At 34.3% G+C, this 14,075-nt stretch overlaps 1 protein-coding gene across 1 annotated transcript in view; it reads left to right on the top strand.

Annotated features, from left to right (window-relative positions):
- Nucleotides 1-14,075, top strand: part of TMEFF2 (transmembrane protein with EGF like and two follistatin like domains 2) — a 302,147-nt gene that overhangs the window by 18,494 nt on the left and 269,578 nt on the right. The window contains exon 4 of the mRNA XM_020993631.2: nucleotides 2,320-2,346. Within this exon, the coding sequence (XP_020849290.1) occupies nucleotides 2,320-2,346 (27 nt within the window). The remainder of the gene's footprint in view (nucleotides 1-2,319; nucleotides 2,347-14,075) is intronic.

Here is a 14,075-nt window from a genome sequence, read left to right on the forward strand (position 1 = left end):
CCTAGTTATTTACATGTTGCCATCCTCCACTGGAATGAGATCTTCCTGAAGACAGACTGTTTTTTTTTTCCCCTTCTTTGCATCCTTAGCACTTACAACAGCACCTGACACTTAGTAAACATTTCATAACTATATATTGATTGAATATGGCTAGATAATGTTTTGGGTAGAAAAATATCCTAAGGTCTTAGTGGACTCTCAGGTCAATGAAAGGCAGCAGGGAGACATGGTAGGCTAAAAGGATAGGTAATGCAACTTCAAATTTCAGAGTGTCAAGAACTAGGCAGGTGAGAGTTGCACCATTCTCTTCTCTTGCCAGACCTTATGTGGAGTATCATGAGCAACTGAGTGGGTAAGTTTAGGAAGACCATCAATAAATTATAGCATGTCCAGAAAAAAAAGTAACTAGGATGGTGGAGGGACTTGAAATTCTTTCATATGAGGACTGGTTGAAGAAATTATAACTATTTAGCATGAAAAAGAGAAGTCATGGAAAATATGGTTGTTGTCTTCAAGCAATTGAGAATTGTCGTGGTTGAGTAGGATTAGCCATCCAAAACTATCTAAGAGATATACAGTGAGCTTCAGTGGTCATTTTCCCCAATGCATTCATTCACTCCTTCTTTCATGTATTTGTTATTTGGGTCAAGCTAGAACTTAGATGAGTCTTTGAAGTCTTTTATGTCTAGAAAAATACATTACTGACGAAAAGAGCATCATATGGGAAGAACATTGGCTATGGGGGTCAGAGGACCTGGTTTTGAAAACCAACTAATTAACACCTGTATGACCTTGGAAAAGTCATTTGTTCCCTTTGAGTCTTAGTTTCCTTTTCTATGAATGAGAATACTTTGTTAATATTCCACTATCCATTGATCTTTCAGCTTTAAATACTATGAAATTTTGATGTGCTTTTCATTCTTCTTTCTCTTTAAACATAAGTGCTTGATAGAAATTCTCTTGATAGATTAAGCTACTATTTTAAGATACTGGTAGTTTTGTTTTAAATATGGTAATAGAAATATTCTTATTTATTCTGAGGCAAAATATAATAAAATAACATTCTAATAGTAACTCACAAAACTATTATAATATGGCCTAATTATTATTACAGAACTTGAAAATATACTGTAGGCCATTCATTCCTCCTAGGACAAGTCATGTTCTCTGACAGAGCATAAAGTGAATATAACAAAGTTGACCATAGGAGGTAGATACTGTTCCCTAGTGCCAACTTTATAAGGGGAACAACTGAACAAGTGGTTTTTTACATCTAAATAGTTGTCTTAATCTGTAACTAGCAAAATGGAAGTATCACCAAAGGATATTTTTGTAATGAAAAGGGAGGTACAAAAAGGACTGAGAGGCAGAAAGGAAAGGTATGTCTTGTTTCTTACCACATAGAAACAGACACACACTTTGCAGGGACAAGTTTGTAGCCTCAGGCATATCTAGCTCAAATAGGATATCAGAGCTAGAACATAAACTGTAGTGAAAGCCTCCATTTCTCTCCAGAACCCAAATCTTCTGCACAGGGACTTGGGGGACTAAAGGAGCAGAGAGTGGGGTTCAGTTATCTAGTGAATGCATCTGGAAACATAGCTCCTAGGGAAAAACAGCTCTACTCAGGTAGAATAGTATGTGAGAAAAGAGCAGTAGAGAGACACTGCTTCCCCCTGATGAACCAGGAAAACATATTTCTTAGTACAAAGGGGAAAACTGAGCTTAGCATTATGCTGACTTCATAAAGGAAAAAAGTGATTTCAGTTCCTTCAGTAGATATAGTCTATAATTACTTACATATGTGTGAAAAATATTAGCAATTTAATAGGAAGATATTCATTTTTTAAAAATGTTCCTCTCTTTCTATGCATCCAATCTGCAAGGATAGGAATACCAATTAAGTGTTTATGCTGCTGTATTCCTTGGAGTGTTGCATCTGCACAACTCACTGATTGTTACAAGCATCTCTTTTCCACTGTAATTTTTATTTTCTGTTTAATACTGAATTTGACTTGATTAAAAGTAAATACAGAGGATTTTGCCCAGCAAATATAATACAAGTTAAATCTGAAATTTGGAGACACTTTTAAAACTTCTGAAATATTAAATTTCATAAGAGCAAAAAAGAAAATTTTAGTTTTTACTAAGATAATTAAAATGAAAAGTCAAGTTCATCCTCGTAAAAAGAAATCAAGTAGTCATATTAGACATCTGTAATCTACTCAAGTGATGTAACAGCCGTAGCTATTACAATAGACATAAAATAAGTAAAAATGCTATCTTATACATTTACTCATTATTTCCTTATTTTTTCAGATGCAGGATCAGGATCTGGAGATGGAGGTAGGAACTGTTTTATAAGAAGTCTGAAAAATTATGCATACATATTTGTTAAATGGGTACATTATACTTTTCTTATAATTTCTGGAAATATCATCTGAATTTTTGGCAAGGATGAATATTATATGTCATTAGTTAAGTATATTTATATCTAATACAAATACTTTTGTATTATTTACAAGCTGTATCAAGAATTCTATCTCCATCTACTGTTCCTAGTTCATTCATATGCTTTAGAGTCGATATATACTTTCTATTTGGAAACCCCTCGACAGATTTTCAGTATTGATAAGCTTCCTGATGTAAATTTCCAGAAAGTGATTGGAAATACCTAAAATAATTCTAGAGGAAGTTTTTTAAACATCATATTTTTTAAAAATGCACTCTATTTTTGATGAATATCAATCAAGTAAAAATGTCCAAGTTTAAAATGTTTCACTAAAAAAAAATTGACCCATAATGTGAAACTAAAAGATACTTTGTACACAAGAAAAATGACATGAAAAATAAAAATCTTTCTTGTCTAGAATTTAAATAAATGAAAAGGAAGATCACATCTTTATTTTTTTAATTTAGCTAAACATTGGCCAAAATTATCAAAATATGACTTATTTTCAAACTTTATTTTGTGTTTAAAAAACATTAAGGATAAAATCAAGTTAGGCTCAAAAACTCAATTTTATATACTAATTGTTCAGTGTAGATCTTATTTATTGAGCCTCTTTTAAGGTACCTTTGCAGATGAAAAGCAACGAGGACTGAGATTATATAAATAGAGCAAGAAAAGTGGATAATATGTTGTCTGATTTAAACAAAAATATGGTGGCTATGAGCATGGCCATTCTTCTAAGATAATGAATTTCTGCCTTATGTTGCATAGCAACAGAAAGCATGATTTCCAAATAATTTCAAGTTAAAAGCAGAATTTGAGTTTAACAAAAGACAAGTAGAAGAGAACCATGGAGAGACTAGACAGTTGCTTAGAAAGTGAATCTGTGAAGTAGATAAGATCTAGTTGGCACATTGAATTTGAAAGATCTACAGAACTGCCTTAAATAATCTAAAACTTAATTGGCAACCTGAGCAGTAGCCTAAATAGAGAAATAGAGCACCTCATCATGTGAAATCAAAGTCAGTGCATAGTTTTTCCATAAAAGCTATAATACAATACTCTAGTCAAAAGTGAGTGTCACTAGAGCATGAAATGTAGTTTCAACATCAAATGATATGCTATAGGCCACAATCTTTCAATACCTCTAAGAAGATAAAGATTTTTGCTCCCTGATTAATATACCACTCCTAAGAAAGTTTCCCTTGAGGTTTTGAAAACAGGAGCTAGAAAAGCAAATGAAGTCATTAAACAAAATTCCTCTCATGGGTGTTTCACCATTAAAATGTTAAGAAATTGATGAATTTAGAAAATGTTCCCTGTGGAAGTTGTTTATATGCAAAATTCTGTATGTTTTCCAGCTGTTTGATTCTTGTATAGACAACTCAATTTAAAGTACATTGTCTCGGCCGTGTCGTACCATTTCTGCAACAAAACTTGATTATTTTCTAGGATCCTTGAAACAAGAAACTTGTGAATCAAACATTTTACTAGTACTACTGATATACTCAGAATTTTGTTGTTATGTTTTGAATAGGAACCTGACTCATCATTTGTCCATTTCTGTATCTCTTAATTTGTTCATATCTCATGTTATGTTTTTCTTTGTTTTTTTCCTTTCATCTCTTTTCTCATCAGAAGCAGGTGGCTTATGGTTTGCATTCAGTCTTATATTACTTCATATAAGTGAATGTGAATTCAGTGTCTGTTTCTTGCTTGCTTTAACTTAGCTCATTGGTTTAAGAATTTTGTGCTTCTGTCCGAACAAAGTTTGATTTTTTCATGCATAATTTACATTCTAACTTCAAAAGTTTGAACTTTATAAATCAATATCATGAAATTTCAATGATCAATCACATTCTCCTCTCCTTTTTCTTAGTTTCTTTTTTTTCCTTCTCCCATTCCTTCATTTTAATTTTTAATTTGGAGAATAAATGAACCAAAATAATATTTTAAAATGCATGCTACAGAATAAATACAGAGAACATAAACAGTTTCAGCATCATATTTTTAAATTAGCTATTATTTTATTGAAAGGTATGGTAAAGAGTATATATCCATATGTGTATAATGTGTATGAATTTGTATACATGTGTGTGAATTCTAGCCTGTGCAATTTTACTATGAAAAACTTGATGTGTTTTTTAATCTACTTTGTTACAAGTTAATGATAAACTGGCTATCCAGAATATTATAGCCTAGTATAGAATGAACTCAAAAAAAATTTAATCCCATGTATTTTGAAACCCTCTTTATTGAATAATTGGGGTTGCACATTCACTGTTACAATGGTAGATTTTTATCAGCCCTTGAATTGGGCCCATATTTCTAAGGCATTGAAACAGTTGGGTGTTATTGTGTTCCTTTCAGTTAATTGAGCATAATGAAATTAGTTGAGGTTGTTCAGTTATTACAGTTGCCCCATAAATTAGATACTCTGAGCCAAAAGAAGCACCTCCCTCCAGGGCTTTGGCAAAATTAGGAATATCTGTGCACTAACTTACAGATGCAGCTGTCTAACACTGTTTTAAGCCCTTTGTAAGTTTTAATACAAGTTAAATAGCTCCAACTAGGTGTGCATTTGTCTAAATAGTAAAGTTAACAAATACTCTTGTAAAACACAAATACATACACATACGGAGAGGGTTATCATGTGACAAATACTGTAATTTAAACACACAATTCTGAGTTCCAACAGTTCAATTTCAACTTTTTCCTAATTTTTATAGCTTTTTTAAGGGAGGGCATTGTTCCTAGCATTTAAAATTGGGCTAGGTGATTTCCTTAATTGTTAAAACCACTCCTGGTAAGAACATAATATTTGTAGTTCTCTGCAACTGGGGAGGAATTTTTATTGTCGTATAAAAAGAAAGTAATACCTTTACAAAATGCATATTAACTGATCTGTGCATATTCTATGGGGAACTTAAAAATACGTAACTATTGATCTGTGTGGATAGGGGAATCTATTAAAGTTGTGTTCAGTGTTTGTATAAAATTGTTTTTTACATAGGACATTACCTGAACATGTGCAGACATGCATAGAATTTCCATGTCTATGCTGGAGATGTTTCATGTAAATCTCATGTATTGATGCTTCCCAATGTAGTGGCTCATTCCTTTTTATGAAAATGGAATTTCAATAGCACAGATGACACATATTGTCCATTTAGAAAATAATAAACTGAACTGTTTTTATCATTCCATTTTAAAACATGAAATATTTGGTTCAAAACATTTTGTATCAAATAATCTCATGTGTTGACTGAAACATTTAGAATGAACTACAATTAATTGCTATTTATAAGTACTTTTTACCAAGATGAAATGTGACAGAACAGGGTAGCAAATCCCAAAAAAATTGGAAGATGCCTCAGAGAATAGGAATTATATTTCAAGTACATGTATATTTGGATATTTGATGCTGTAAATAAGAAAGAGTGTGTGTGTGTGTGTGTGTGTGTGTGTGTGTGTGTGTGTGTGTGTAGGAAGAATAATAACATCTTATCCACCCACAGACTTTCTTAGGCAGCAGAGACTGCAGTAAAAATTAGTATTAAACTAGTATTACTCTTGAAAACCAGGGTTATGTGGGTGGCTGAAGGATAACCCCACCCCTTTTCTCTCCCCACCTCTTAAAATGGTACTAAAAAGAACAAAGCTTTGAATATCTTACACTATGTCATGTACTTTAAAGCTTCTGGATTCACTGAGGTTTTATTGGATGCCCTAATAACTAAATAATTAAAATTAAAGGAAATCAGTATTTAACCTTTCAGTAATCATCACCATAAAATAAGTCTTTATTACTTGTTATATGCATTGAATGGTTGTAGTTGCAATTAAAGTTATTCACAATTAAAATATTTGATATAATATTCTGTTAGTAGCTTTAGCACAGTTTACATAAAAGGAAAATAATAGGAACTGAGGATTTTTCTAAAAGATACAACAGAGTTATAATGTGAATACTTTGGACATACTTACATAGTATGAAGTAAAAGGAAGTAAATTTATTTAAGTAATGAAGAATAGGCTAAATTATGCATGCAATTGAAATTACAAAGATCTGACATAGGAAACTAGTTACCATAGAGTGTTTTAAAATGTAAAGCTACATTATATGATATGTCCTTTGTTTAACTTAATGACCTCTGAAATGCTGTAATTTTAAAGTTTTACTGCATCTCTGTTAATACCATAATAAGAAGGAATGCTTTAACTTGTAAAAAAAAAAGCTAGATATTATGCATGACACATCGATTAATAAACATTTGGGAAGTTTTAAAATTTATAAGTTAATAAAAAACAAAAGTGCATCTCTCTATAGTGGTCCTAATGATATCTGATCTTAAGACACTGAAACTGACCAGATCCTTTAAGCTGTCCACCATATGATGAAAATTGTTAAAAATCTAATTATTCATACCTAGAAAGGCAAAAAAGAAAAAAGAAAAAGGAAAACTTGAGACCTTAAATACTTTGTAAACAACAAAAAAATCAGTATTCATTCTACAAATGTGCTAAGATACAGCAAAACAATTCATTTTTATTCATTTTTATTTTTGCCATAGTTTCTATTTTTATTCACTCTCCTGAGACAAATTAGTGCCCTGCCATCCTAGTGTTAGAGTAAGGTTCTGGCAACCTTAGACAAAATGAAGATGCTCTCAAGCAGAAAGGGGAAAAAAAAGTGCCTAACCATGTTTTACTCTATTGGGTCAGCAGTGCTTCTCAGGAGGCCTGCAATTGACAAGCGGCTCATCAGTTGCAAGTAGATTCAGCTGTAATGCTGATCCAATAAGGAAACGCTACCAAGCATGCAGGATTTGAGATTCTCCAAGGGAGAATGCAGAGAAAAGCAGAAACTATTGCTTTTTTCTCCTTCACTCCCATTGCTGAGATTTGCCTCAAGATTACAGAATTCTGAAAGTCAGTTGAAGTCTGATCTCAGCATTTTAAAGTTAGAATCCATCTCACTTTTTCTACAACAGAGAGAAACAGCATCTTCAGGGAAGAGCATAGCTGAGGAAAGATGAATGAGGCACAGATAGGATGAAGAAACTGGGAGAAAGATCAAAGAAATTTTGACAAGGAAAATATTTAAATGGGAATTATAAAAACAAAAGCAATAAAATAGTGTTTATTTCTGATATGACTAGCTTGTTTTCACTCATTACTGTTACCAAAAATTAGAGGTCTTTTACTTGGATAGGTTGAGGATATAATAATTGCTAGTTTTATATATTTCTAGCACTCTTCTTTCCTCTGACACTAACCTGTTATAGGCCCTAATCATCTCACTCCTGGATAATTATAACAGGCTGCTTTCTAGTTGGTCTCCAAGTTTCTCCCCACTCCAGTCCATTCTTCACTGAGCTGTCAAACTGATCTTCCTTAAAGCACAAGTCTGACCTTTTCACACACATCACACACACACACACACACACACACACACACACACATGCTCCCTATTACAAACAGGATCAAATCCTGTTTGGTGTTCAAAGGCCTTCATAATTTGGCCCTTACCTTTCCAGTCTTTTTATACCTTATTCCCACATATTCTGCAATACAGTGACACTGTCCTTCTTGCAATTCTTCACTGTATCTCCTGACCACTGTATCATCTGCTCACTGTATCATCTGCTGTCCACTAGGCCTGGAATTGTCTACCTTCTCATCTTCACTTCTTGGCTACCCTAGCTTCCTTAAGTCCCAGTTAAAATCTTACCTTCTACAAGAAGCCTTTCCTGATCCCTCTTAATGCCCCCTGAGATTATCTCAAATTTATCCTCTGTATCCTGTACATAGCTGTGTTCCCCAATAGACTGTGAGCAGGGATCTTATTTTGTCTTTTTTTATCCCCCACAGTTAGCACAGTGCCTGGCACATAGTGTTCATTTAGTAAATGATTATTGACTGAATAACTGATTCCAGGTAACATAGGGAGCTCTGCTTAGTAAAGTAAAATGGAATATTGAACATTTTCCTGATTCATCCACAATGATTCTTAGCAATAGGTAATAGTGTGATACTGTAGAAAGAACACCCACTAGCTGCACATTCAGAGGTCCTGAGTTCAAATTTTTGTTCTGAAATTTACTATCTATATGATCTTGAGCAAGTTATTTATCCTCCCTAGGTCTCAGTTTTCTCGTCTATAAAATGAGGGGGTTGTACTATATGGCCTATGTATGTACTATTTGTAGTATATAATATATGGCCTCTAAGGTCCTTGCAAATTTTACCTTTATAATCCTATGAGTCAGTGGCTTTTCATTTGTTAAGTCTCTAACTTGCTTGCTGGGTGGTCACTGGATTCAATTAACTCCTCAGTGATTTATTTTCTTCATTAGAAAAGAGGGAATAATAACACTGGTATTACAACAAATATAATCATATAATGGGGAGGCCTTTGAGTCCCTAAGAATTTAATTGAAGGTATTGCTATTTTTAAATAAATGAAACTAGAAAAGGAAAGAAAGGTCATAGTTTAATGTTGCTTTCAACTTTGTGACCTCCTGAGACATCATCCCATGCTACAAAGAGAAATTATATCCTTATTCAAAGGAAATATTAGAAACACTAATAACTAATGGTAGGAGAAAAGGTATCAAACCAAAATACAATATGCTTTAAATAAATAGGAAATCAGGAAGGAGAGAGGGAGGGAAGGAAGGAATGAGGGAAACAACTGTGAGGTTGTTTTCTTCTCACCCATTCTGTCTTCATTAGTGTAGCTGGTTCAAGTTGAGTTCCATAAATTAAAGAACATGGAATACTTGAAGTAAGTTCAGAGGGAAAGCACAAAGAAGATCAAAGGTTGAGAAAGTGAGAGAAGGTGAAAGAAACCTCAGTTGTTTAGCCTGGCAAAGAGAAATCTGGCAGTCAATTTAATGGCCTTAGAACTGAATCAAAAGCTATTTTCTAGGGGAGAGTGACCAGCAGGCCACATGAGGAGAAATAGGAGGGAATTATAGCCTGAGGAAAGTTAGCCACAGAGAATAAATACCTCCCTGCCCAGTGATGGGTATTAAACATGGGAATGTTTTCTTTCTATCATCATCCTGGTTTACAATTATCAATTTGGTCTCAAATAATGCAGGTGTGCATAGTCACATATATTTTAATAGCTTTTGGACATGTATGAAGTGGGACATTTCTTTTGTTGGAAGCACAATTTTTTAATGTAAGCATACACCTGCAGGCTTGCATAGTCTCACTGCCAACTTCAGTTGAGTGTAAAAAAACAGATATAAAATGTGGCTTATTTTCCTAATGTCCTAAGCACATACTACCTTTTATGGTATTTAGGTCTTCAGTGTATTTTTACTATATTATTTGGACTAATTCATCAATTAAACTATGGGCATAACTAGGAAAGAAGATGCTTCATTAATGTTAGAGGTACAGTTCAATGAGTCAAACCAAAAGGATCACTTCATTGTTTGTCAATTAGTGGAGTCGTTCTGAAAAAACCTATGCCTTGTATTCTACTCTGTGTGTGCATGTGTGTGTGTGTGTGTGTGTGTGAGTGTGTTAATGCATAGTTTTGAAGACTAATAGGAAAAGAACCAGATTTTAAAAATAATCTTATTGCTGCCAGATTCTTATGCTATTATAGTTGAGTTGTTTTCACTGGATCCATTACTAATGAAACAAATGTTCTAAACCTGATCTTTTCCCCTTCCCTCTCATTTTTTCTATCTGCATTTTCTTTCTTTCCCCTTATAGTAATCTTGTCTACATGACATCTGTTTCAATCTGTTACTGTTGTCCCTTTGTGCAGCCCACATGTAAAAGCATCCTGTGAGTGTGACAGTTTTGGAATCCCTTATTTTGACTGTTCCATCCTAACGCCAGTTTGCAGGCAGAAACACAAAATAGTTCTGTTTTGCTCAATTGGGCCTATATCAATGGACTTTACACTGAATATTCAAAGCCTTTCATCAAACTTGTTTGCACCTCCTCTGCACAAGTTTACTGTGTTATATTAGATTTGTGTGTATATGTATGTGCAAGGCTCAGATATTCATAGATAAATTTCCTTCAAAGAGTTTATAATTTAGTTGATGAGAAATACAATGGGGAAGCTGGCCAAAGGGAGCTTGTCAGTCCTTAGAGCATGCTAGAATTTTCCTTTCCTAGTGGGTTGGTTATACAAAGCATACCCAAATTTCCCAATCCAACCATATGAAGAGGCTTGATGAGCCTACTTCTAACCATGAGTGACTGGGGGACTGGTGCTTGGTTGTGTCCCTCCCTTCCTGACTTTTTGCATATTCCTTTTTGGCAATGTACAAGGGAAGGACTGCTATGAGCAGCCCAGTGGGGGAGCATCATTGACTGCTCCAACTCTGTAGCCAACCAGAATCTTCCTCCATCACCACCACCAGGAAGCATCAGACCCCTCAACCACTCATAACTGGAAGTAGGCTCACCTCTGGGAAGTATCTGCACATTCTCTGTATAAATTCACAGTGAAGGACAGGTTGAAGCATGCTCAAATGAATGGGCCTTCATTGGCTAGTCTGCCCACCACACACACACTCACACACACACACGCCATTACAAGATATTTTATATACACACACATATATATACGTACATACACACATGTGTATATGTAGCTTTAGTAGGTTAAAACTGCATCAAGACTTTTGGGACACCCTCTAGATACACGCACATGCATAATATAAAGTTATTAATATTTAACAATTAATATATAATATATTTGCATACATACATATAACTATTACACAAGTAATATATACATCAATAATACACATTGCACAAGGGGTACAAACAAGTGCTATGAGAGACTTTGAATATTAGGAAGAATTGAAGTGAATCAATTGATGAGCATTTATTAAGTTCCTACTATGTACCAGGTGTTATGACAGATTCTGGGGAAACCATTACTACTCCAAAAGAGAATGTATTCTAATGGGAGGTGGGAGGTAGAGAGAAAGTAATTATTCTTATAACTATTACACAGAATAAATAGAAAGGGAATACATAGAAATAAATATGATATAGTTAAGAAGGGAAAGCATTAGAAATTGGGGAAACAGGAATGATTTCATGTAGATGGAGTTGGTTAGCTGCATGTTAAAGGAAGAGAAACATTCTGTGAGATGGTCATGAGAGAAGAGTACATGCTAGGTATGGGGGATGGACAATACAATGGCTTAGAGATGGGATATGGAGTATAATGGCTGAGGAACAGACACAGAGATAGTCTGCCAGGTATGTGTGTGGGGGCACGGGAGTGGGAAGATAAGGTGCAATTAGATTGGAAAGATCAATTGAAGCCAAATTGTGAAGCGTTTTAAAAGCTAAACAGAGGAATTTAAAAGTTTATCCTAGAGGCAATAGGGAACCACCAGAATTTATTAAGTAGAGGAATGATGTGGTCAGATCAGCACTTAAGAAAAATCACTTTGGCAGCTGTGTGAAGGATAGATCGAAGATGTAAGAGATTTGAGGCAGTGAGACCAACTAGGACAATGATGAGAAGAATGAAGTATTAAGAGATTGAACTAAGTTTAAATCTATGGGAGTAGAAAGAAGCAGTCAGGGAGAGATAAAACTCTAATTTTCATCTTAACCAGTCAATACAGATTTGTTAAATGCCTACTAAGTGCCAGAAACCGTGATAAGGGCTGATGATACAAAAAGAAGCAAAAGACAGTCCCTGCCCACAAAGAGTTCCTAATTTATTGGGGATCTTTGTCTTGACAATTGGCTTTCAAGAGCATGTACCATACTAGTACATATGACTTTAAGTATAGCATTCTTGTCATAAGATCTCCTCTAAAAAGAAGGCTTAGACTAGCGGAAAGTTGGAGGAGACCTAAAGTACCTATAGGCCAAGCACTTATTTTGAAACTTATGGAAATTAAAGACAAGGAGGGTTGAGAGATTTGCCCCAAGTCATAAAAGTAATAACAATTAGGCAGGTTTTGATCCCATGTCCTTTTATTCTAGTCACTGTATCCCACTGTATTGTCTTTTTTTCCCCTTAAATTATAAGTAAAATCAAGACTGATTTCAATGTCATATCATGGTTTGGGGGGCATTTAAGACTTGTAGAATATCTTATAGTTTGTTTTTTTTTATAAATTACAGAGGTTCTTTGGATAATGGAAGCCAATAGAATAATAATTAACATTTATCTAGCATTTTCTATGTGCCAAGCACTGTGTTAAGTGATTTATAAGTATTGTTTCATTTGATCCCCACAGCAAGCCTAGGAGGCAGGTGCTATTACTCTCCCCATTTTATAGATTAGGAAACAAAAGCAAACGAAAGTTAAATGACTTGCTAGGGTCACACAGTTAGTAAGTATCTGAAGCTGAATTTGAACTCATGTCTTCCTGACTCCAGGCTCAGCTCTGTATGCACTGCATCACCTAAATGCCATAGATGTGAGCTACAACATAAGTGAACATCTAGTATATGGTTTAAAAGTTGTCTAAAAGTTATCATTGAGCTCGTTGAAAGGAAAAGAATGAGAGCAAAAATTGTTTTGGAGTAAATATTATACATATATATATATATATATATATATAACATTGAGGAAGAAATTAAAAGTGATATCATTCCCTAGACCCTTTTGCCATCTTGAAATCTCTGCTATTTATCCACATTACCTGGAACACTGGAGTAAACACAACCCCACTGTTCATATCCTAAGACAAATCCATCTTCTTCTGAATTCTGTCCATGAATTACAGATGGTGAATTCTAAATCACCATCTTTGTGATGTTGAAAGTTATATTCTACCAGTTTGCAATAGATTTATAATATCATTGGTGTGGTGTTATCTCTACCAGTACAGAATTCAAACCCTGCCAATATGAGAACATCCTGGTTAATTTGTTCATTCATTAATTTATATACAGTAACAATGTCATGAATATATGACATTGTGCCAAGTCCATGAATGAGTGATTCTATACAAAGTATACATAATTATTGATAAATATTTGCACATAGACATACATGTGAGATATTTTAGAAGAAAACTATTTTACCAATTACTATCCTTCAAAACATCATAGATCTGTGATTTCATTGTGCATGTGTGTGTGTGTGTGTGTGTGTGTGTGTGTGTGTGTGTGTGTGTGTGTGTAGGGGATGGGGTACTTCCTTTGTTGACACAGATCTCAGTACCTCTTTGTCTTAGTAAATGGTTTTCAAGAGTTCTGTGGCTAGCAAATCCATCACCCTAAGGACAATATGACAGTACACCTCTTTGAACTTAGCAGGGTTGGTTACATTCTGAAAGCCTTTCTACTTCAGTAGGATCTATTGGAACTTATCACTAACATAGCTTCAAGCTATCTAAACTAACCTTGAAAAAAAGCAGATCCTAGAAAGGAAACTAAGCTGAAACCAATATAAATCAAGCTTATGGAGAAGTTCCTTTCCTTTCAATTCATCTAGATTTGAGAAGAATCTGTACTTGTTGGAAGAGGACTTGGTGAATTTGTTAGAGGTGGATGCTTCCATTATCATAGCCTAATGATATAAGAAACAAACAACATTTTGTTAATTCATTTATTCAATATGCCTGTATTAAGAGACTGTCATATGAGAAAAAAAAGACATGGA

Source organism: Phascolarctos cinereus, unplaced genomic scaffold (assembly GCF_003287225.1).
Source record: "Phascolarctos cinereus isolate Bilbo 61053 unplaced genomic scaffold, phaCin_HiC Scaffold_726;HRSCAF=1367, whole genome shotgun sequence".
In the NCBI taxonomy this organism is placed as follows: Eukaryota; Metazoa; Chordata; class Mammalia; order Diprotodontia; family Phascolarctidae; genus Phascolarctos; species Phascolarctos cinereus.